Genomic DNA, 20,971 nt, shown 5'->3' with positions numbered 1-20,971 from the left:
TCTCTCCCTGGCTCTCGGTGGCCCCAGCTCCTCCCCCAGTCAAACAGCCCTGGGTGACTTTGACCCCCGTGTCCCAAGGTCGTTCTCTTCTTGCTCTGCTGCCCCCCATGACCTCACTCTCCTGTGTCTAGCCCAGGTCACTCTGCTGCAGCCTGACTACTTACTCATCTACTTTGTCACAGGCTCTATGCTGGAAGTCAGATCATAAAGACAGACTCTGGCCCTTGAAGCTCTTGATTGAGGGATGCCTTCCGAGCACCACAAACTCAACATGCCCAAATGGAACACATCACCTCCTACTGTACCTCTCTGCTCCCGGAGCACCCCACCTCAATCCTCTCATTTCCTGGTTCCTAAAACAGACTTGTAGGGTCATCCTCTAGTCTCACCACTCCAGACCCTGTGGAGTCCACCTCTTCAGACAACCTATGGAAGCCAAGCCAGGCTTAGGGGCACAGGCCTATAGTCTCACCTGCTAGGAAAGCTGAGGCAGAAGGGTTACAGGTTTAAGGCCAGTCTGGATCACAGAGTGAGTTCAAGGCCTGCCTGAGCAACTCTGAGAGATGGAGTCTCAAAAGTAAAACATGCGAGGGTTAGAGACAAAGCTCAGTGGTAGAGTGCTTCCCCAGCATGACTGAAACCTTGGGCCCAATCCCACCACAAACATAAAAACAAAGGCACTTCTATCCAGCCCTGCTTGTCCAGACTACAGAAGGAGGGAGAAAAGGAGGATGGGGGTGTGTCCTGGGGGCTCCTACCCAGCCCTCCAGCCTCATTGCTGCATACCAATCAGCTCACCACGCACAAGCCCGGGGCTCAAATCTGTTAGGACCCAGAGCAGAGACTGCTTAGGTCACGAACACATGCTGCTAACACTGTATATAGGTCCCAGACTAACACAGTATGATGCATACATATTCATCAATGGGCCCCTCTTCCCACACCCTGGAAGTTACGCCTTCCTCTAAGTACAAGAATCCTTGCTCCACCCCTGCCATCCTGAATCAGAGATGTCCTGATTACAAGCACCAATTGAAAGACAGGTATCACCCATATAGTGTGGAACCTCTCAATCCTTTGAAACCTTTAAGGAACCCCACTCTGCCAGAGGCCTAACCTCTTCTTAGAGCCCAACATGTTGGATCTCCCCTTTCCCCACAAGATAGGGTTTCTCTGTGTAACAGCCCTGTCAGTTCTAGAACTTGCTTTGTAGTCTAGGCTGGCCTTGAACTCATAGAGATCTGCCTGCCTCTGCCTCTGGAGTACTGAGATTAAAGGTATGCACCACCACACCTGGCCCTTCTACTCTTTGAATCAAAAGGACAATCTGCATCAGTGTCCCCTTGAGCCCTAAACCTGAACCCTTTCACAATCCTCTCCTGCCACTGCCCTCTGTGATGCCCAGGGCCCACAGAGACTCAGCTCCAGTAGATGCCCTTGTCCGGCTGCTGGACCGGGGCCTTTCGAGCTTGGGCCCTGTACTTGACTTAATCACTCTACTATTGTATTTAGTTGGCTACCTGCCTGTGACTCCTCCCCAGGAACAACGCAGACCAACATGCTAGCACCTAACCTTACTGCCTCCAGAACAAACGCACAGTCACCAGAGGTTCACTGCGTGACTGGGAGCTGATGACCTCGGGAGCCTGTTCCATGGTGTGGCACTGCTGCTCTCTTTGCAAAGCTGCTGGGTGACTAAGGCGTCCTGAGCACAGGACCTGCCTTGCAGGCCACTCATCTCGGTCTTGCCTGTCCCCGTCGTTCTGGCTTCAAGTGGCCTCGCTCACCTGCTCAGCATGTCGGAGAGGATGTCCAGGGCTTCCAGCTGCACAGCCACATCCTCCTGCTGGGCGATGGCACTGGTGAGCTGGCCGGTGATCTTGCGGCACACACTGATAGCCAGCCCCGAGCCTATGCAGGGCACAAGTGGAAGGGTAAGGCCCTGGCTCGGGACGGCAGCTGCCAACTCTGGCCTGCCTGTGCTTCTGAACCCATAGTCCCCAGATGTCTGTGGTTTAGGAAAGCCTGGGCTTCAGTGGTCCAAGCTTGACCCAAGTCTTAAGGAACAACTGCAGGAATCAGCTCTAAGGAAAGGGTCAAACCAATGGCTAAGCTGCTGGCTGGCCCACACACCAGGAAGGGAGACAAGTTAAACTTTTCCCAGTCCCCTGCTACTAGCAATGGCCAGTGGCCCAGCTCTGGCCAGTGCGATAGAATCCGTTGGGAAATGTCTTTTCTTACAAAGGGGGGAGAACATGGATGAAGAATGTGAGTCTGCCAGACTGAGTTACAGAGCTGCAACAAGAATGGGAGTGGCTGGGCCTAGTGCATCTAAGTCACTGCACTGGTCTCCAGCAGAAAAGAAGGAAAGAGGGGAGGAGGGGAGAAGGGGAGCAGGGGAGGGGGGAGAAGAGGGGAGGAGAAAGCTCGGCAGCAACAGTCATCCCTCCAGAGAGATCACAGAAGGTCTTTAAGCTGCTATGACTTCGGGGTTGGGGATTTAGCTCAGTGGTAGAGCGCTCGCCTAGCAAGCGCGAGGCCCTGGGTTCGGTCCCCAGCTCCGGAAAAAAAGAAAAAAAAAAAAAAAAAAAAAAAGCTGCTATGACTTTGAGCTCTTGTGGCTGGAAGCATTCCTGACAAACAGGCAGCCATAAATTTAAACTGATCTGTGTCTGAATTCTTGACTACTGAGGGACCCAAGTAGGTCTTTTTACTTCTGAGTCCTCTCTCTTTTTAAATTTGAGACAAGGTCTCACTATTTGGCTCTGGCTGTCCTAGATCTATGTAGATCAGGCTGACCTCAAACTCATACTGACCTACCACCTCTATGTACAGAATGCCAGGATTAAAGGCAAGTGCCACTACTTAATAAAGACACTTAACATAGGCGTAAACACTGGGTGAGGGGAAACAGAGACACACAGAAGGCACACTGTGGACTTCCCAGAGAGGAGTCACTGCCCTTAGAACTGAGACATAGCTGGGCTGAGAAGCAAGAGCAGGCCTGGGTACCTGTGGCAGCTGGAGGCAGCTCTGAAAGCACGGTCTTCAGGCCAATGCCAGCGATGTCGCGCAGCTGCTCCTTGTCTGACCGCATGTTGGCACAAAGGGTATCCACAATGTTCTCCACTTGGTACTCCTTCACCTTGCCCACCAGGGGACCCAGGCTGAGACAGAGGGAGGAAGGGAAAAGGGTCCAGCCAGGCTGTCTGCTTGGTTCTTCTCAATCTTTTGGGGACATACATACTGAGGAAAGACCTTAGCACAACAGAAAACCCTTTCTTGCTAGGAAAGTAGTTTAACCCAATCCTGTGATTTGTACTTATCCTGGGGTCCTACGGTACCCCAAAGCAAGGGTCCTCACACCTGAGCTGGTGCCACATCTCCCAGAGGGTCTAGGTGGGGCCTTCCGATGCATGTCTAACTGGTCTCCACTCTGATGCTGGTCAGCAACCTGAGATCTGGGGCCTCACTTCTCAAAGCCTGGCCCAGATCATTACCTGGGGACCTCTCAGGGCTACAGAACCCCCCCCCCCATCTCTTCTTCCCTATTTCCCTTCCTATTTCCTGGATCATCTTCCACAGAACTTAGATTTGAACTCTTGGCATAGGGTCAACCTCTGAGGAATGCTGGCCAAGCCACCATCTGACCCTATATGGACCTACAGTTGCATCCTAGGGATAGTGGCCCTCCCCCAAGTCACCCCCACTCCACTCACCACTTGACAGCCAGGTTCTGCACCTCACCACTCCTGTCCTCCAGGAGCCGCAGGAGCGTCCTCACCACCTTACGCTCGCTGTCCTCATCCAGCTGGATGGAGTCTTTCTGCAACTCTGACATCAGGTCACTGGTAGCCATGAACCTGGTGTAGGGCAGGAGAAAGAGTGCTGTCCAGCAGCTTTAAGACCCTGATAATTAGGTGTACTATCTCAGAGTTCGCCAGAAGTAAACCTTGGTGAAGGGTTCAAAGGCAGGTGGGTAATCAGGACTGTGGGCTGAGCCACTTCAACTAGACCAGCTGCCATGAGGTTGTGGTGACCCCCAGCCATAAAACCATTTCATTGCTACTTCAGAGCTGTAATGTTGCTATGGTTAGGAATAATAATGTAAATATCTGATATGCAGGATATCTGATAGTGACCCCCAAAGGGATCACGACCCACCTGCCACTGGGCTGGAAGCCCATGGTCTGGGGACTGGGGACTCCTGTCACTACTACTCCAAAAACTGAAATTCATGTGAGTCACTTGCCCTCCCTAATCTTTGGTTTACCTGTTTGAAAAATGGGAATGAGGGGCTGGCTCAGTGTTTGAGAGCACTTGCCGGCTAGGCAGTGGTGGTGCATACCTTTAATCCCAGCACTTGGGAGGCAGAAGCAGGCAGATCTGCAGGTTCAAGGGCAGCCTGATATACACATTGAGTTCCAGGACAGCCAGGGCTCCACAGAGAAACCCTGTCTCAAAAGCCAAAAGCCAAAAGCAAACAAACAAAACCCACCAACACATAATGCCCTTGCAGAGGACCTGGGTTTGGTGCCCAGCCCCTGCATCAGGTGACTCACAGCCACCTGTAACTCTAGTGCCAGGGTCCTGGCCTTCTAGTCTGGCCTACAGGAACACTGGACGTGTGGAATAAACACTACCACACAGAAAATAAAAATAAATAAATCTTTTAAAGCTATCTTTTTAAATCGAGGGGGGAAATGTGAATTAGTCTCGGGCTCTGATTACAGGGTTGTGGGGTCCATGACACACACCCAGTAACTGTCATCTCACAGTAGCAGGTGGCTCGAGAACACCTGCCTATGAGACAGACAACCTCGTGGCAGAGTCAGGTGTGGAGCAGGAGCACCTGTAGATGCAGAGCTGCATCCTGTCTAGACACCTGCCTTTAGCAAGCATCTGAGTCTGTGCCCTCATCCAAGGGGCTTGTTCATCACGGGTAGGCCCAGCCCAGCTTCTCAGAGCACAGGGAGAGGCTCTAACCTAAAAACACACATTTCCAAGCTCTTAGGTGGAGTTCAGAGACACAAGCCTGGCTATTATTTTTTCGGATTTTTGTTTGTTTTGTTTTTGTTGAGACAGGTTTTACTATGTAGCCCTGGCTGGCCTGCAATTCACTCTGTAAGCCAGGGTAGACTCAAACTCATAGAAATCCCCTTGCCTCTGCCTCCCAAGGGCTAGAATTAAAGCCCGGCTGGTCATGAACACTTTAAAAAACATGCATATTTTGGAGACCAGAGCTAACAGTTGACTGATACTTTCCTAGCTATAGGACCAGGCTTCACTCACCCCCAGGCAGGTGAGTCCTTGAGGCCTTCTTAAAAAGGCCTGCTGCTGTCCTGAGCATCTGGCTTACACTAGGAGTTCAAGTCAGAAGGCAACAGAGAATGGGAATGAAGGGGCCTCATGAGACATCATTCTTGATAAAATGAAGAGGGCAGAGCAGAGGACCTAGCTGGCTGCCCTCAGCTGTGTGCGGCCTACAAGTGTGTTTTCCCCAGGTAAATTACTCATTAATAGAACACCATTAATGTGACTTCCAGCTCCCGGGAACAGCAGATCTATATATGGCTGGGTCTCTACCTAGTGCACTAACTGCGGGAGACTTCTCCAGTGCACCCATTCCCAGAGGCCACCAAGCTTGCTAGCTCCTGCTAGCAATGAATAGGGACTTGAGTGGAAAATGAGCCAGAGCGGGAGAGCTGCTTTAAAGACAAATCCAGAGAAAGCCTGCTTCCTGCCCCAGCCTCCTGGGGTAAAATCTGTCACCACTAGAGTGGGGTCCCAGCCCTCACATAGCAGGCCCAGGCCTGTTGTTTGATATCATGGCAGCCCACAGAACCTGGAGGGAGCCTGGGCATACCAACCACTATTTCTTAATTTTAACAGCTGGATCAGCCTGAAGCTGCTGGGACAATGCAGGAAGCTGAGCTGAAGGAGAGGAGGGTACTGTTGCTGTCCCATCTGCCACCCAGGCACTTTAAGGTAAAGGATGTTTGCTTTTAGACCTTCCTGAACTTCTGCTGCCTGGGCTCCGATGGGCCTGCTAAACTCCTATTCACACACTGTCTCAGTTACGGTTTCTATTGCTCTGATAAAGACCATGACCAAAGCAACGTAGAGAGAAAGGGGTTCATCTCAGCTTACACTTCCACATCACGGTCCACCACTGAAAGCCTGACAGCAGGAACTGAGACAGGGGCCATGGAGGTTTAAAAGTGTGTGGCACTATGCCTGGAGAGGCCATAGAGGAACGCTGCTTACTGACTTATAGCCAGGACTCTTCCAACTTGCTTCTTACAGACCCCACGACCATCTGCCCATGGTTGGCATCACTCGCAATGGGCTGTGCCCTCCCTGATCAATCACTAATTTAAAACATGTACCAGTCTATCTGAGGGCCAATCTCATGGAGGCATCTTCTCAGTTATGGTCCCCTCTTCCCAGGTGACTTTAGCTTGTGCTGACCTGACAGAAGCCAACCAGAATGTCTGCATCAAGAGTCTGACGCAAATGTGTCTGTTTCAGGGATGATCCTGAACACCGTGATTGACACACATCTAAACATTACAGTTTCCCTAGACAGGTCACGTCAGGACTTTGCACCCCTCCCTGACAGCACTCCTCTCCTGTGCAGCAATGAATATATGAGAACACTTCATCAGACTTCGACACTCTCTGTCTCTCTCTTTCTCTCTAACTCTCTCTCTCTCTCTCTCTCTCTCTCACACACACACACACACACACACAAAATACTCCCCACATACACACACACATATAAGACCCCACACACAGGGGGCTGGGGATTTAGCTCAGCGGTAGAGCGCTTACCTAGGAAGCGCAAGGTCCTGGGTTCGGTCCCCAGCTCCGAAAAAAAGAAAAAAAAAAAAAGAATAAGACCCCACACACCATGTACATACAAAGAGACACACATATATGAATGCATATACTTCCACACATACATACATATACACACATATACCTTGCACACAAATAAACACATGTGCATGTACACATACCCTTGCTCAGCAAGTTCACATCTGACACTCCAAGCTCAGCGAGGAACAGGTCTGACAAGGGAGCAGGGTAAGGGCAGGAGAGTTTGTGCTCGACAGACCCCTTTGGGGGAGGGGCTGCCTATCAGATATCCTGCATCAAATATTTACGTTACAATTCATAACAGTTGCAAGATTACTGTTAGGAAGTAGCAACCAAATAGTTTCATGGTTGGGGGGCACCACAACATGAACTGTATTTAAAGGGCACGGTGTTAGGAAGCTGAGAACCACTGGCTTAGAGCCAAACAGCCCCAACCCAGAAATCAACATTCACAAATAAACCTCAGGCCTGCAGACAGCACTCTCAGAGGGGACAGCGTGGTGCTGGGGTGGAAGTGATAATAATTTGACAGGCTAGAGCGCTAAAACAGATCGAGACTTTAAGTAAACACACTTGTCTTGCCTTATCAGTGAGGTAACATTTGGCCAGTCTCGGTTTTTCCATGAATAAAATGGAAATCTTTGCCCCTCTCCCACAGCATCCTTGAGGGTTTTAATAGGTCAGTCTGAGACGAGTAGGCTCAGAGAGGTCACGAAGCACCAGAGACCAGTGTGAGGTAGGTCACCTGAATCCTCAAACAGCACTGTGTCTCTGAAAAAGGGTTTGGAAATCCCTGCCAGATCTCTCAAGTTCCTGGTTTCCCTTGTCAAGAGTCTGATCCCCAAAGAAAACTGGGAGCCAAGGCTTGCTGTCCCTTGCCTGGAACCCGTCAGCCATTCCCCTCTGGGAACCATAAGCCATGGTCTCTTGTTATCTGAGAGGCAGCACCAAAGGACACTGGGACACATGGTGCCTGGACAGCTGGTGGGGGTGGGGGTGGGGGTGGGGAGACTCAGGCTCCTAGTATTCAGACTTTTAAAAATAGATACCATCCTCATATTCTCAGGGTGGTTTTAGGTGTCCTGGAGGCCAGTGGCAGGGACAGATAGAAAGGGCTTCTCAGGCCCTGGATGGCAGAGTCAACTCTCTGATAGGCGCAGGAGTCATTCCCTGTGCTCTGGCAAGCCATGTGACTTTGAGTGAGCCAATTCCCCCTCCAGACTTCTGGAGAACAGGAAGAACTCGGGCCCAAAGAACACTCTACTGGACCTACCCTGCTTCCCCGAACAGAGTCAGGGCAATCAGTCACAAAGCAGTAACTGTGAATTTACTGTTACCTAAAGCACAAGCAGCAGCTAAGGTTCTGAGTAGGTAGAGTACTTTACCCATCACTTACAGATCCAGTCAGTGATGGCTGCCAAGATCTGAAGCCAGGGCAAAGGATCCAAAACCCTACTACCACCAAGGGACTTGGGGCTGCAGAGAGATTAATGAATTTACAGGACACAGTAAGGGTCTGACTACACAAACAGGCTTCTCGTCCCTCCTGACTAGCTAGATTCGGAACCCCACTAACATCTCCATCCCTGCTTGGTCCTACCTTCAGTATTATACCCAGGCCCTTCATGTCTCTGAACCTCAGTTTCCCTGTTTGTAAAAGGAGGAGTAAGTAATGTGACAGAAGGCTCAGAGTGGGTGCAGTGTCCTGTCAGCTTGAGAGTACAGAACTGGCTATAGGTTCCTGGGCCAACCCCTTTTTGTCACTGAACCTCGGTTTCCCCGGCAAGGTGAAGGGCTGTACCAGATATTCCCATCCTTCTTGGCAGCTCTGTTCCTGTGTTTCTGTGGTGTTTGGAAAGAAGGGTAGGAGAAAGAGAATGGGGGAGAGAGGTAGCCCTCACTCCAACCTTTGCTTCCTGTTCTAAACCATGCTTAACCTAACATCTTGGGAGAGGAGGATGGAGTGGTAATGAGGGGATGGGAAGAAGAGAACAGGAAGGAGGGAAAGAGATGAAAGAACGTAAAGTCATCCAGGGTTAGGAGACCCGGCAGGGGTACAGGGTGTGGGGGATGGGGTAACCTAGAGTCCGGGAAGAAGTATGGGTCTCGGAAGATAGCCTTGGATGGAGGGTTGTGCAAGGAAGGGGCCTGTCTCAATGAGGGTCAGAAGAGGATTGCACTGGGTTCCAAGGAGAGGCCGACGGGGACTTCATTGGAGGGCTTGGGGGGCTCCCAGTGTGGGGGACTTGAGATCCCAGCGCAGCAAAGGCGGGAAGAGGCTGGGGGCGGAGCTGTTGTGCCGGGCAGCAGGCCCAGCCAGGCCCAGGCGAAGAGGCCGGGGGCTCCCACAGGGGTCTGCAAGGGGGCAGGGGGACGGCTGGGACAGGCTGAGACCCCTGAAAACGAGTCCCGAGCCGCCGCAGGGCGCACCTGAAGTCTTTGTCGCTGGACGTCATCTTCTCCAGCAGGCTGGAGATGTAGAAGGCACCGGTACTCATGCTGGCTGCGCCGCGAGTTGCGGGTCGAATCGAATATGGCGGCGCGACCTCCCCTCCCCCCTCAACCACGCCCCCTCCCCCATCGGCCACGCCCCTTCGCTCTCCCTCACCCCTGCTGTCCCGAGAAGGACTGAAGTAAAGGGCCTGGCCCCCCCTCCCGGCGAGCTCTGCTCAGGGTGGAGACCAGCAGCTCACCACCGAGCACTGACCACACCCTCTCCTGGTAGTGCCTTGAGGACCCCTTGACCTTGCTCAATGGAAACTCATGCATACATGGACATGGGATGGCAGTTCCAGATTCTACCAGGTTCTACACAGTCAAAGAACCTGAGATGAATAAGAATTGACCTCAGGGGGTTGGGGATTTAGCTCAGTGGTAGAGCGCTTGCCTAGCAAGCGCAAGGCCCTGGGTTCGGTCCCCAGCTCTGAAAAAAAAAAAAGAATTGACCTCAGGTCCCTAAAGCTAGGGACAACAGCTCTTCCCTGAAGTTGATCACACTTTTTCCCAGTTAGAAAGAAGCGCGCGCGCTCGCGTGCGTGTGTCTGCACACGCTCGAGCGTGTCTTTTTTTTTTTTTTTTTTTTTCTTTTTTTTCGGAGCTGGGGACCGAACCCAGGGCCTTGCGCTTGCTAGGCAAGCGCTCTACCACTGAGCTAAATCCCCAACCCCCTCGAGCGTGTCTTTAGGAGGACTTTTTAAACTGGACAGGAAGTGTGGTTTCAAATCTCTGCTACCTGGCTTGGTGGCCTTGGGAAAGTCACACAACCTCTCTTGGCTAATTTTAGTTACTCAAAGGAATAAAAGAAACATACATTTATTTATTTATTTATTTATTTATTTATTTATTTATTGCTTTGTTTTGGTTTTTTGAGACAGGGTTTCTCTGTTTAGCCCTTGCTGTCCTGTCAACTTTGTAGACCAGGCTCTAGCCTCAAACTCAGAGATTCTCTTGCCTCTCTCTCCTAGGTGTGGAGTTTAAAGGCATGTACCACCACACCTGGTTAAGAAAGTTTTATCTTAAATGTATTAACATTTCTGTTTTAGTACTTCTCTACCACAGAGCCAAACCCTCAGGTTGGTAAGAGGAAATTGGGGGGTTGGGGTGGCTCATGCCTGTAATTCCAGAACTTGGCAGGTGAAGGCAGGAAGGCAGGAGGATCAAAATTTCAACCTCAGCTACATAGATCCTGTCTTTAAAAGGATTTCAATGAGACATCCACTACATCTTTGATTTCTAGCTCCTAATACAACCTCTACTGTCTAAATGACTGAACAGTGGTACACAGTCCCAAGCCTTGGGGGCTTAGGGACCTCTACATTTCTCCTAATGTTCTTGGTCCTGTCTCACTCGGGATCCCTTCTCATCCCAGAAGGTCATTCTTCTCATGAGTGGGAAGGGCAGACTGTGAATTCTCTCGGGGAGGAATCATCCGGCACCTTAGTTATTCAGTAAATGACAGTGGAGCCAAAACTGGATCTTTTTTACATTTTATTGTTATTATTTATTTGTATTTTGTATGTAGGAGTGTATTGCCTACACACATATGTATGTATCTATATATGTCTATGTAAAAATATATGCATACATATATTCTATACCATATGTTGCAATACTCATGGAGGACAGAAGAGGGCGATAGAACCCAAGACACTGGAGTTAACAACTGTGAGCTGTCACATGCTGGGAACGGAGACCCAGGACCTGTGCAAGAGCACTAAGTGGTTTTAACTACTGAGCCATCTCTCCAGCCCTCTTTTCCATTTTTTATAACATTGGACTGATTTGGGGTTAAAGGTTGCTATTTCACTTCTCTGGTAAACCCTGTTTACAGTTCAGAGCTTCAGATCCTTCAGCTCTGGGTGGGACGCTGGAAGCCTGCATGTATTGGACGAACACAGGTGTTTTCTAACCGGGGACTGCATTATCTTACTGTGTTTCAATCACACTTTTTAAAGTCACTTACAGATTTGTTTTGTTTTATGTATATGAATGTTTTGCTTATATGTATGTCTGTATACCATGTGCTTGCAGTGCCCGAAGAGTTTAGAAGAGGGCATCAGATCTCCTGGAACTGGAGTTACAGATGGTTGTGAACCACCATCTGGGTTCTGAGAATCGAACCCAGGTCCTCTGCAAGAATAACAAATGCTCTAAATCACTGAGCCATTCTTTTTCCCAGCCTTGTTTAAAAAATAAAAATCAAGATTTAGTCTTTAGTACTTAATTAATTGACTAATTAATTTTGCTTTCTCAAGACAGGGTTTCTCTATGTAGCTTTGGCTGTCTTGTACTCACTCTGTAGACTAGGTTGGATTGGAATTCACAGAAATCTGCCTGCCTCTGCCTCTGCCTCTGCCCCTGCCTCCTGAGTGCTGGGCTTAAAGGTGTGCACCACCACTGTCCAACAGTAAAATCTATTCATTTAATGTAAGTGTTAGAAAAAATTAAATTTCCATCATCCTTCTTCCTTTGAGACAGTTTTTAATGGCGCTTTGGGTGTTTAAAAGCCATGCTTAAAGGCTGAAATTAATACTATTCAGCTCCTGCCACCCAAAGTCAGTTAGGTCTCAAGGACGAGAGAGGGTATGACACCTCACAAAGGTTTCTAAAGGACTGGACAGATGGCTCAGTGGTTAGGAGCACTGACTGCTCTTCCAGAGGTCCTGAGTTCAAATCCCAGCAGCTACATGGTGGCTCACAACCATCTGTAATAAAATAAGATGCCCTCTTCTGGTGTGTCTGAAGACAGTGTACTTATATATAATATTTAAATAAATAAATAATTTTTTAAAAGGGTTCTAAAACACCACTAAGTGTGGTGCTTTGGTGAAAAATGTCCCCCTATGGCCTCAGGCACTTGAACACTTGGTCCCCAGTTGGTACCCTGCTTGGGGAAGCTTAAGAGGTGCAGCCTTGATGGAGACTATGTCCAGGGGGGTGGACTTACTTTAACAGAGCACAGTCTCATCCTACGTTCAGTTTTCTCTGAAAGATTGATTTGCTGAACTTCCTGCTCCCCTTGCTATACCCGCCACTCACTGCCACTTTCTGGTCAGGATGAACTCTTGTTCCTCTGGACCCGTAAACCTGAATAAACTCTTACTTCCATTAGTTGCCAAGGTCACGGTGACCTAATTAAGACCAAGGTCACAGGGCTGGAGTGGAAGGAGCATGTACTCAGTTACATGGAGCAGGCAGGGATGTGGAGAGGTGAGAAACAGAGGTCATTTCTGCCAAACCTCCAGCTAGGTTTAGACTCTAGGGACCAAACTGTGTCCAATAGCAGGTGGTTGCATTTGACCTGTGGGAAAATGTAACTAGGTTTCATTCTTTGTTGCCTTTGTGGAAATACCACGAGTTCTGTAGAATTTGAAGGTGAACAGGTCTGATGTTTCAACCCCACGGATTTCATACTTCCTATTGGTGAAGGGCACATGTGGAGCCTAGAGTTTTGAAACACAAGAAGGAGCTATTGAAAAGATCTGCTAGCCCAAGGACTAGGGGGCTCTGGAATCTGACCATGGTCCTCAGCCTGCTTCTGGCTTGGGCTTAGCCATTGAGGAATGCACTCCAGAATGGTTATAGTCCATCGTGCCAGCAGGAGCCTGAGGTCGGCCTGTCAGTCAGGAAGCAAAGAGACTTCATCTGCACAGGAAGCAGAGAGCTCTCCTCCTTTTCAATAACTGAGGTTCTGTGGTGCCTTGCATGTAATTACAACCTGAAAAAGTAAGGCCAGGAGCCACTAGGGTGCCACCAGGGATTCAGGACACGCCTTTTACGGTAGAAGAGGTTTCCACTGTGATTCCTACAAACCTGTAGATTTATGAAAGGCCTCCTTTGGGGGCATAAGGGACACTTTGAGGTGGGTTGTCCTCTTGATTAATAAGTTTATTTATGCTATGGGCAGGTAGGTAGGCAGGCAGGCAGACAGACAGACAGCATGGCAGACTTGTGGCCCAGGAGGCCAAGTGTGTGATTCTCGTAGGTCTCAGAGAAAGAGGCCAGATTTCAAAGGCTCTTCCTAAATCCTAAGTAGCAAGGGAAGGAAGGAGCTACTAGGAGGATATGTGGGAGGAGGGGCACACCTAGGTGAGGTGCTAGCCTCACAGAGATGGTGATGTGCCAGGCCAGGGATGTGCAGTAGCTCTCTGATACCTCCAAGTCTGGCAACTTGAGGTCTGTGCTTACACTTCCTTGAGGAAATGCAGTTGGCACCTGTCATCCTCCTGGAATCTGGGCAGCTGTGGAGTCTGTTTACAGACTCGCAGACAGGATCTTGGAACAGGCCTTACCATTTCCTTTATATTAGCTACAAGGAAGAGGCTGCTGCAAGTGGGCATGGTCTGATAAGGCCCTAGCCTCAGTCAGTGTAGGCCCATAGGATGGCTCCTCTGGTAAAAGTACTCGCTGTGCAAGCCAGCAAGTCAGCAAACCAGCAAGGCAGCAACCCAAGTCCAACCCAGAAGCCCATGTGTGGTTGTTTGAATGAGAAATTTGCCCCCATAGGCTCATGTATTGAAACATTTAGTCTCCTGTTGGCGGTCCTGTGTGGGGAGGTTGTGGATATTTTTTAAGATTTTATTTTATTTTATTTTATTTTATTTTATTTTATTTTATGTGCTTGAGTGTTGTACCTATACGTGTACTATCTGAATGCCTGGTGTCCAAGATCAGAAGAAGGTACCAGGTCCTTGGTAACTAGAGTTATATGGATAGTTCTGAGACACCATATGGTTGCTGGCAACTGAACCTGGGCCCCTGAAAGAACAGCACATGCTCTTAACTGCTGAGCTATCCCTCTGGGCTGGGTTATGGACCTTTTAGGATCTGGAGCTTGGCTGGAGGAAGTGTGTCAACGGGGTCAGGCTTTGAGAGTTTATAGTCTTGTGTTATTTCAGATCCACTCTCTTTGCCTTCTTTGTACTACCTGGATGTGGTCCGTCAGCTTCCTGCTCTGCACACTTGCCGCCATGACTACCCAGTCATTGTGATATATATGTGGAGGTCAAAGGGCAACTTGCAGGCAGCAGTTCTCTTTTTTCTACAGTGCTTATCCTCGGGATTGAACTCCAGTGATCAGCTCGGGGAGCAAGTGCACCAATCAGAATTCTATGTGTCTGTTTGTTATTTACTTATCTTGAGACAGGATCTCATCTTGTAGCCCTAGTTGTCCTGGAACTTACTCTATAGACCAGGCTAGCCTCAAACTTATAAAGATCTGCCTTCCTCTGCCCCCAAATGCTGGGATCCACGCTCAGTGTCTTACTTACTTTCTATTCCTGTTAAGAGACACCATAGCCAAGGCAATTTATAAAGGCCTACTAGTTCCATGATCATCACAGTGGGGATCACGGCAGCAGGCAGGCAGGCAGGCAGGCAGGCAGGCAGGCAGGCAGGCAGGCAGGCAGGCAGGCATGAGGCTGGAATAGTACCTTAGAGTTTGCATCCTGACCCACAGACCTGAGTCAGAGAGTGCTAACTGGGCCAGACCTAGGCTTTTGGAATCTCAAAGGCCACCCTCAGTGATATACTTCATCCACAAGGCCATACTTCTGCATCTTTTCCAAATAGTCCCACCAACAAGGACTGAGCATTCAAACACAAGCGCCTATGGGAGCATTCTCGCCCGATCCACCATGCCCAGTTTTATTTTATCTTTTAGAATTACATTTACTTTAGGCTGGAGAGGTGTTCAGAAGTTAAGAATAGTATTGCTCGGGGTTGGGGATTTAGCTCAGTGGTAGAGCGCTTGCCTAGGCAGCGCAAGGCCCTGGGTTTGGTCCCCAGCTCCGAAAAAAAAAAGAACCAAAAAAAAAAAAAAAAAAAAAAAAAAGAATAGTATTGCTCTTGCAGAAGACCAGGGTTCAGTTCCCAGCACCATATGGTGGCTCACAACTCCAGTTCCAGGAGATCGAACTCCTTCTTCTGAACTTTGCAGACTTCTGCAAAGCATATAAGTAAGCAGGCATGCGCATGTATGCACACACAATTTTAAGACATTTTAATGCGGGGTTGGGGATTTAGCTCAGTGGTAGAGCACTTGCCTAGCAAGCACAAGGCCCTGGGTTCGGTCCCCAGCTCTGAAAAAAAGAAAAAAAAGACATTTTAATGCAATTAACTTATTTATTTTGTGTGTTCTGGGGGTGCATGTGGGTGCATATGTGCAAAGGCACAGCAGTAGAGGTCAGAGGACCACCTCCAGGGATCACTTCTCTCTCCACCATAGAGATCCTAAGGATGGAATTATGTCATCGGGTTTGGTGGCAGGTCCTCTTACCTGCTGAGCCATCTCACCAACCCCTCTCTATTATTTTTTAAGACAAGGTCTCTCACTGAACTTAAAGTTCAACGATTGACTAAACTAGCTGGCTTGTGAGCCCCAAGCAACTTTCCGTCTTAGCCTTACTCTTAAGCTTGTCCTCGCCTGCTTTTGTTTTGAGACAAACTCTCCCTATGTATCCCTGACTGTCTTAGAACTCTCTATGAAGACCAGACGGGCCTTGAACTCACTTGACATTCTCCTACCACTGACTCTCCGAGTGCTGGGCTTCGAGGTGTATAGCGTTATACCGGACTCTGGCTTATTTTTGAGGCAAATATTAGGGATCCAAACTTAAGTCCTCATGTTTGGGAGCAAGTGCTTCACCCCATCCCACCCCACCCATGTCTGCAGCTTACACCTTTCTGTGCTTATTGTAGAATGCTCTCTCTTCTAGTATCTTGAAATCAGAGAAGCTTTCACTATTCTCACAAGATCAGCGCTGATAACATAGGAAAGATATGGAATATTAAACTCACTTGAGATTCCAGCCCCTCCCTCCCTCATGGTGCTCCAGCTGCAGTGTGGTCTCGGGAGGCACTGGACTGGACTGAAGGTAGGAGGTTAACTGAGGAGAGAACTCAATCTAGGCAGCTTCAGGGAGGTAGTCACCCTGTCTGGAGTGGGTGTTGGTGGTAATGCAGCTGTCTGGGGGTGATTCTTTATTTTTTATTATTATTATTTTTTTTGGTTCTTTTTTTTCGGAGCTGGGGACCGAACGCAGGGCCTTGTGCTTCCTAGGCAAGCGCTCTACCACTGAGCTAAATCCCCAACCCCTGGGGGTGATTCTTTAGATAAGCCCATAAACTCTTTGGTTCTTTCGACTGGAGCTGGGTGGAATCTTCAGTTTGTCATAAGTGTCCCTCCTATTGTGGGGTGAGTTGATGTATGGTCCATGTCTTCCCAGGAAAAGTCACACAGCCATTTACCTTTATGATCTATTGGCTCTTTTCTGTGGAAAGCAGTGATTCGAGTCAGAACAAGGCAGTGGGAGGAGGACATGTGCTTGGGAGAAGGATTACACAGGCTTATACCTCAAACCCTCCCTGGTTCACACACCATGGGAAGGTGTAGGCTGCCTGCCCTGGCTTGAGCTGAGCTGAGACACTGCTTCTAACAGTCACTTCCGGAGTTAGGGGAAGGATCCCAGGGTCAGAAGCAGATCTGGCTATGGAGATGACCTCAGTCCACATACCTAGTGGTAAAATATTCTTAAGGAATTTTTTCATGGCTGGTGGGATGGCCCAGCCAGTGCTTGCAGTCAAACTTGACGACCTGAGTTTGATCCCTGGAAACCACATGGTAAAAGGGAGAACTGACTCCTTTAAGTTGTCTTCCGACCTCCACATGGGCATCGTGGCCCCTCCCCAATAAATGAATGCAATGAAACTTGTAAGAATGTTCTTTTGATTTTCCTTCCTCCCTCCCTGCTTCCTTCCTTCTGTTCTAACTTTTTTCCTTCCTTCTCTCAATTGGAAATTTAAAAAAGCATTAATATATGTATATGCATGTATGTCATTTGTGTCCTTGGCAGTCAGAAGATGGTGCTGGATCCCCTGGAGGTGGAGTCACCCTACCCGGGTGGTAGGCACTGAACTGGAGTCCTCTGGAAGATCTTGTAGGAATTCATAACCATTGAGCTCTCTCTCAGTCCATCCCCCCTCTTTCTACTTGTCAGGAAAGGACCACCTCCATTATAGATGGAACTGAAGCTCCCTTAAATTCTAGGCTCAGGCTCTGCCACTAAGCCCCAGCCCACTCCCAGCCTGTTCTTTTTTTTTTTTTTATGCTTATCAATCTATTTAATTGTTCAAACTGTACTAGAGAATACATATTTTGCAATGCAGATTTCATTAGATTCAGCTGAGTCCCCTAAGAATTTCAGACAATAATCTCACTGTCAAAAAATTTTTCAAGAAAATCTAATGTCAATTCTATGTATTCTATCAACATTCATTTTTCCATTTGTGCACCAAATTATATGACTTTCAGCAAATGACTTTCATAAACATCAGTAGATAGTTCCAAATTATGACCCTTATAACGTCTCGTGAAGATGTATACCTGCCCTATGTTTATGTGATGTTTTCTCTGCACAGTGAGAAAGACTAGGATAGAGTACAGAAGCTCCAGCTCTCCACAGCAAAGGAAGGAAGGAAGGAAGGAAGGAAGGAAGGAAGGAAGGAAGGAAGGAAGGGGATTGAATTGAATTATGCCTTTTGATTTTTACCCTTGGAATTTTACTTTCTCCCCTTGCTTACAATTTTAAACACCAGAAAATGAACTCTTAAATACACCTCCTTGGCCAGGCATGGGGGGTTACTACTACTACTAATGACAACAATGCTGATATTCTAACTGTTGAAAAGGAACATTAGTTTTATATCACAAGAAAACAAAGCACTTGTTTCAAATTCACTAGCAGTGAGTTTAGCTTCCGGGTGCAATGGAGAGCCTCTGAAGACAGAGTGCTGCATGGCGAGTGACTCAAACTAGTCAGGGTAGCAAGAATCAGGGGTCAGGGCCGCTTGCACCATTTTGGTCTCACCATGATACCTAAGTGGGACCATAGCTGTATAGCACTTGTTTCTGTCATACATGTAGCAGGTCTCAGGAACACCGCTGTCTTCATTGCAGATATTGCTCTGGGTGTCTCAGCCTGTTCTTTATTCCCAGTGATTGTCAGACATTTCCTAGAGAGCAGCACTGTCCCAGCAGATTCCCCCTCCCCTAGCCTCTTTGTTTTACTTCACTTCCTTCCTGTACTGGGGAGAGGGGGGAGTACAGAGCTCCTTTAATTTGCTGGCTCCAGGCAGGCTCTGGCTGATGGACATGATGGACTCAATGCCACTGGGCTCTGACTTTCATTGACACCTTGTCCCAGTTTGCTTCTAGGAGCCACTGTGAGGGCTGCTGAGACAAGAGTCCCTCTTGTGCTAGTCCCCTCTGTAAAGCCCAGCCCTGTAACAGGCCCAGTGAGCTCACAGTAGACCTGTGAGAGCAAACCAGCGCTGGTGAGTGGGATCATCCCTAGTACTGCTTTTCTGTCTCTTGGGAGATGATGTGCAGTGACCCTGCAGAACTGTAGGGCTCGGAAGAGCCCAAATACACCTCCACATTGGGAGTGTAAGGGTTTCTATTGGCACCTAGTACCTAGACAAATGCACCTTAACGATGTCATAGGAAGTTTCTTCATTTCTTCATGCCAATTTTTACAGGGTCTCATGCAGCCCTTAAGGTTGGCCTTAAACTTGCTGTGTAGCAGAGGAACCCTCCAATCTGGAGCTCCTGAATAGTGGGATTGCAAGCCTACAGCATTATGGCTGGCCTTCTGCTCCATCTCTTACCTACAAGTTGAAATCTTAAAGACCTGAAGGCCTATAGCATGGCTACAGTTCCTGACCACTCCCTCCCCATTTTAAAATAAAATTAAAATGTATGACTTGGGGATAGGGGTGGTGCCATGGTGCATGTATGGAGAATAGGGAACAACTTTGTGGAGTTAGTTCTCTTCTTCTGTCTTCACATGGGTTCTGAGAATTGAACTACTCTAGACATTCCTGGCAAGTGCCTTCACCTGTTGAGCCATATCAATAGGCTTCCCTGCCTCTTTCTGGTCCCAGAAAGAGGACCTCTGCATGGCTGTCCCAACTGAGTTGGCTTTAAGGAAAGTCTTCCCCCTTACCTAAAACCCAAACATGGGTCCCTCCAGGACCTATTGGATACATTTGACTGATCTCTGATTTTGGCTCCTCCAGGACCTATCCATCAGGTACATTTGATTCTCTGTTTTCCTTCCTCTATAGAAAGCCAGTGATGGTACCTGATGGAGGGAGCCACACTAAGTTTGGTTAACTGAAACCTCCAATATTTTCTTTTGTTGTTATTTGGATTAAGACAAGGTATTGGTATATTATCCAGGCTAGGGTTCAAAGTCACAGTCCTCCTGACACAACCTTCTCTGTGGCAAGTTTGCACATGTTTCTGAACCTCTGAAACTTAGCAGTAATGACTGTGTGACCTCAAACAAATTACTTAATCTCGGGCTTCAGGGTCTCCCTAAAGTTCACTTACTCAGGGGCCTACCCTTCCCTCTTCTGGAGGAAGGTATTTCTTTCTTCAAATGGGTCCTTTTGGAGATTGGCCCCTCCCTGCTCCAGTGGTCTTTTGCCTTCTCTTGCTTTGGCGATATGGGCTAGAGAAGGAACAGTGCACACCTATCTGAGGTGAGACAGAAGAGCAAGAAAAGTGTCTCCTTCACAGAGAACCCATGAGGTCTTGCCTGAAGGGCAGAGGATTTAGCTCATGGACCCATCTTTGCCCTCAAAGTCCTTGGTATCCACAGGACAGGCAATTCCCTTCCATCTGTAGGCCTAGGCTTTCTCATTTATAAAATGAGCGTAAGGATGACTGTTCAAGGGTCAGTCATGGTGACCCACAACCCACACCTTTAATCCCAGCACTTGAGAGGCAGAGACAGGGGAATCTGTCAGTTTGAGACTAGCATAGGTATTTAAAATACCTTCATTCACCCATAGCTACATAGTGAGACTCCATTTTGAAAAAGAATGACTATTCAGGAGCTGGAGACTTGACTCACCCCTAGAGCTCTTACGGGGCACCCACCGTGTGGTGCTGCACTCAGGGCATGGCTCAGCAGTACCCTTATCTGGCATGCAGGAGACCTACATTCTAGTCACAGCACTGGGGGGTGCAGTGGGGATGGGGGAAAATCCAAACCACTAAAAAAAAACTGTTCATTCCGTCTGCTCCGCTGCTGTGAATAGACAAGGGAATGGCTATTCAGCACTTTCAGAGGGTAGCCTGTGGACACAGAAAATATCTGCCCACCACAAGCTGACAAAGGATCCAGATCTCCTATTAACCCAGCAGCAAAGTCAAGAGCAAGCAGAAAGCAGGCCGGAGGCACGGACGGACATCTCACCAAGAGAGAGGTAAGCAAGTGTGTGGGGTGATGGCCAGCATGGTTAGCCATCACGGGAAGGCTCAGATCAATGTCTGGAGGCATGGTTCACTGATGAAGGCTTGCCTTTGCTTCTCAGAAAGGAGGAAGAGAAAGAACAGGAGGAGGGAGAGATGGAGGGGGAAGAGGAAGAAGAAGAAGCTCAGGTCTCCGTTGCAGATTTGAATGTCTAAACTGGAGCTGTGTAAGCCTCTGGATTAACTTAGAGTTTCACCATGGAGGGGTGGGAAGGGTTGGGGTTTCAAGCCAAGGAGACCTTGGTGCCAATCTCAGCCCAGCCTTGTGAT

The 20,971-nt window shown here is 48.6% G+C and overlaps 1 protein-coding gene and 1 non-coding gene across 3 annotated transcripts in view; one reads left to right on the top strand and one right to left on the bottom strand.

Annotated features, from left to right (window-relative positions):
• Cand2 (cullin-associated and neddylation-dissociated 2 (putative)) overlaps positions 1 to 9,436 on the bottom strand; it is a 28,097-nt gene extending 18,661 nt beyond the window's left edge. Inside the window, exons 1-6 of one of the 2 annotated variants that reach the window (XM_006237004.4) lie at positions 9,313 to 9,436; positions 8,279 to 8,358; positions 6,835 to 6,868; positions 3,720 to 3,863; positions 3,013 to 3,167; positions 1,788 to 1,911 (exon numbers count right to left, since the gene is read on the bottom strand). In XM_006237004.4, coding sequence (XP_006237066.1) covers positions 1,788 to 1,911; positions 3,013 to 3,167; positions 3,720 to 3,863; positions 6,835 to 6,868; positions 8,279 to 8,358; positions 9,313 to 9,380 — 605 coding nt within the window. In that variant the 5' untranslated portion in view covers positions 9,381 to 9,436. The remainder of the gene's footprint in view (positions 1 to 1,787; positions 1,912 to 3,012; positions 3,168 to 3,719; positions 3,864 to 6,834; positions 6,869 to 8,278; positions 8,359 to 9,312) is intronic. The other variant, NM_181362.2, reaches the window with a different exon arrangement.
• On the top strand, positions 2,486 to 2,566 carry Trnaa-agc42 (transfer RNA alanine (anticodon AGC) 42). The gene has a single exon. It is a non-coding gene; the product is annotated as a tRNA-Ala (tRNA).
• Positions 9,437 to 20,971: the final 11,535 nt, after the last annotated feature.

The sequence above is a fragment of the Rattus norvegicus genome, chromosome 4 (assembly GCF_036323735.1).
Source record: "Rattus norvegicus strain BN/NHsdMcwi chromosome 4, GRCr8, whole genome shotgun sequence".
Classification (NCBI taxonomy): domain Eukaryota; kingdom Metazoa; phylum Chordata; class Mammalia; order Rodentia; family Muridae; genus Rattus; species Rattus norvegicus.
This window is presented reverse-complemented; position numbering and strand designations above follow the sequence as displayed.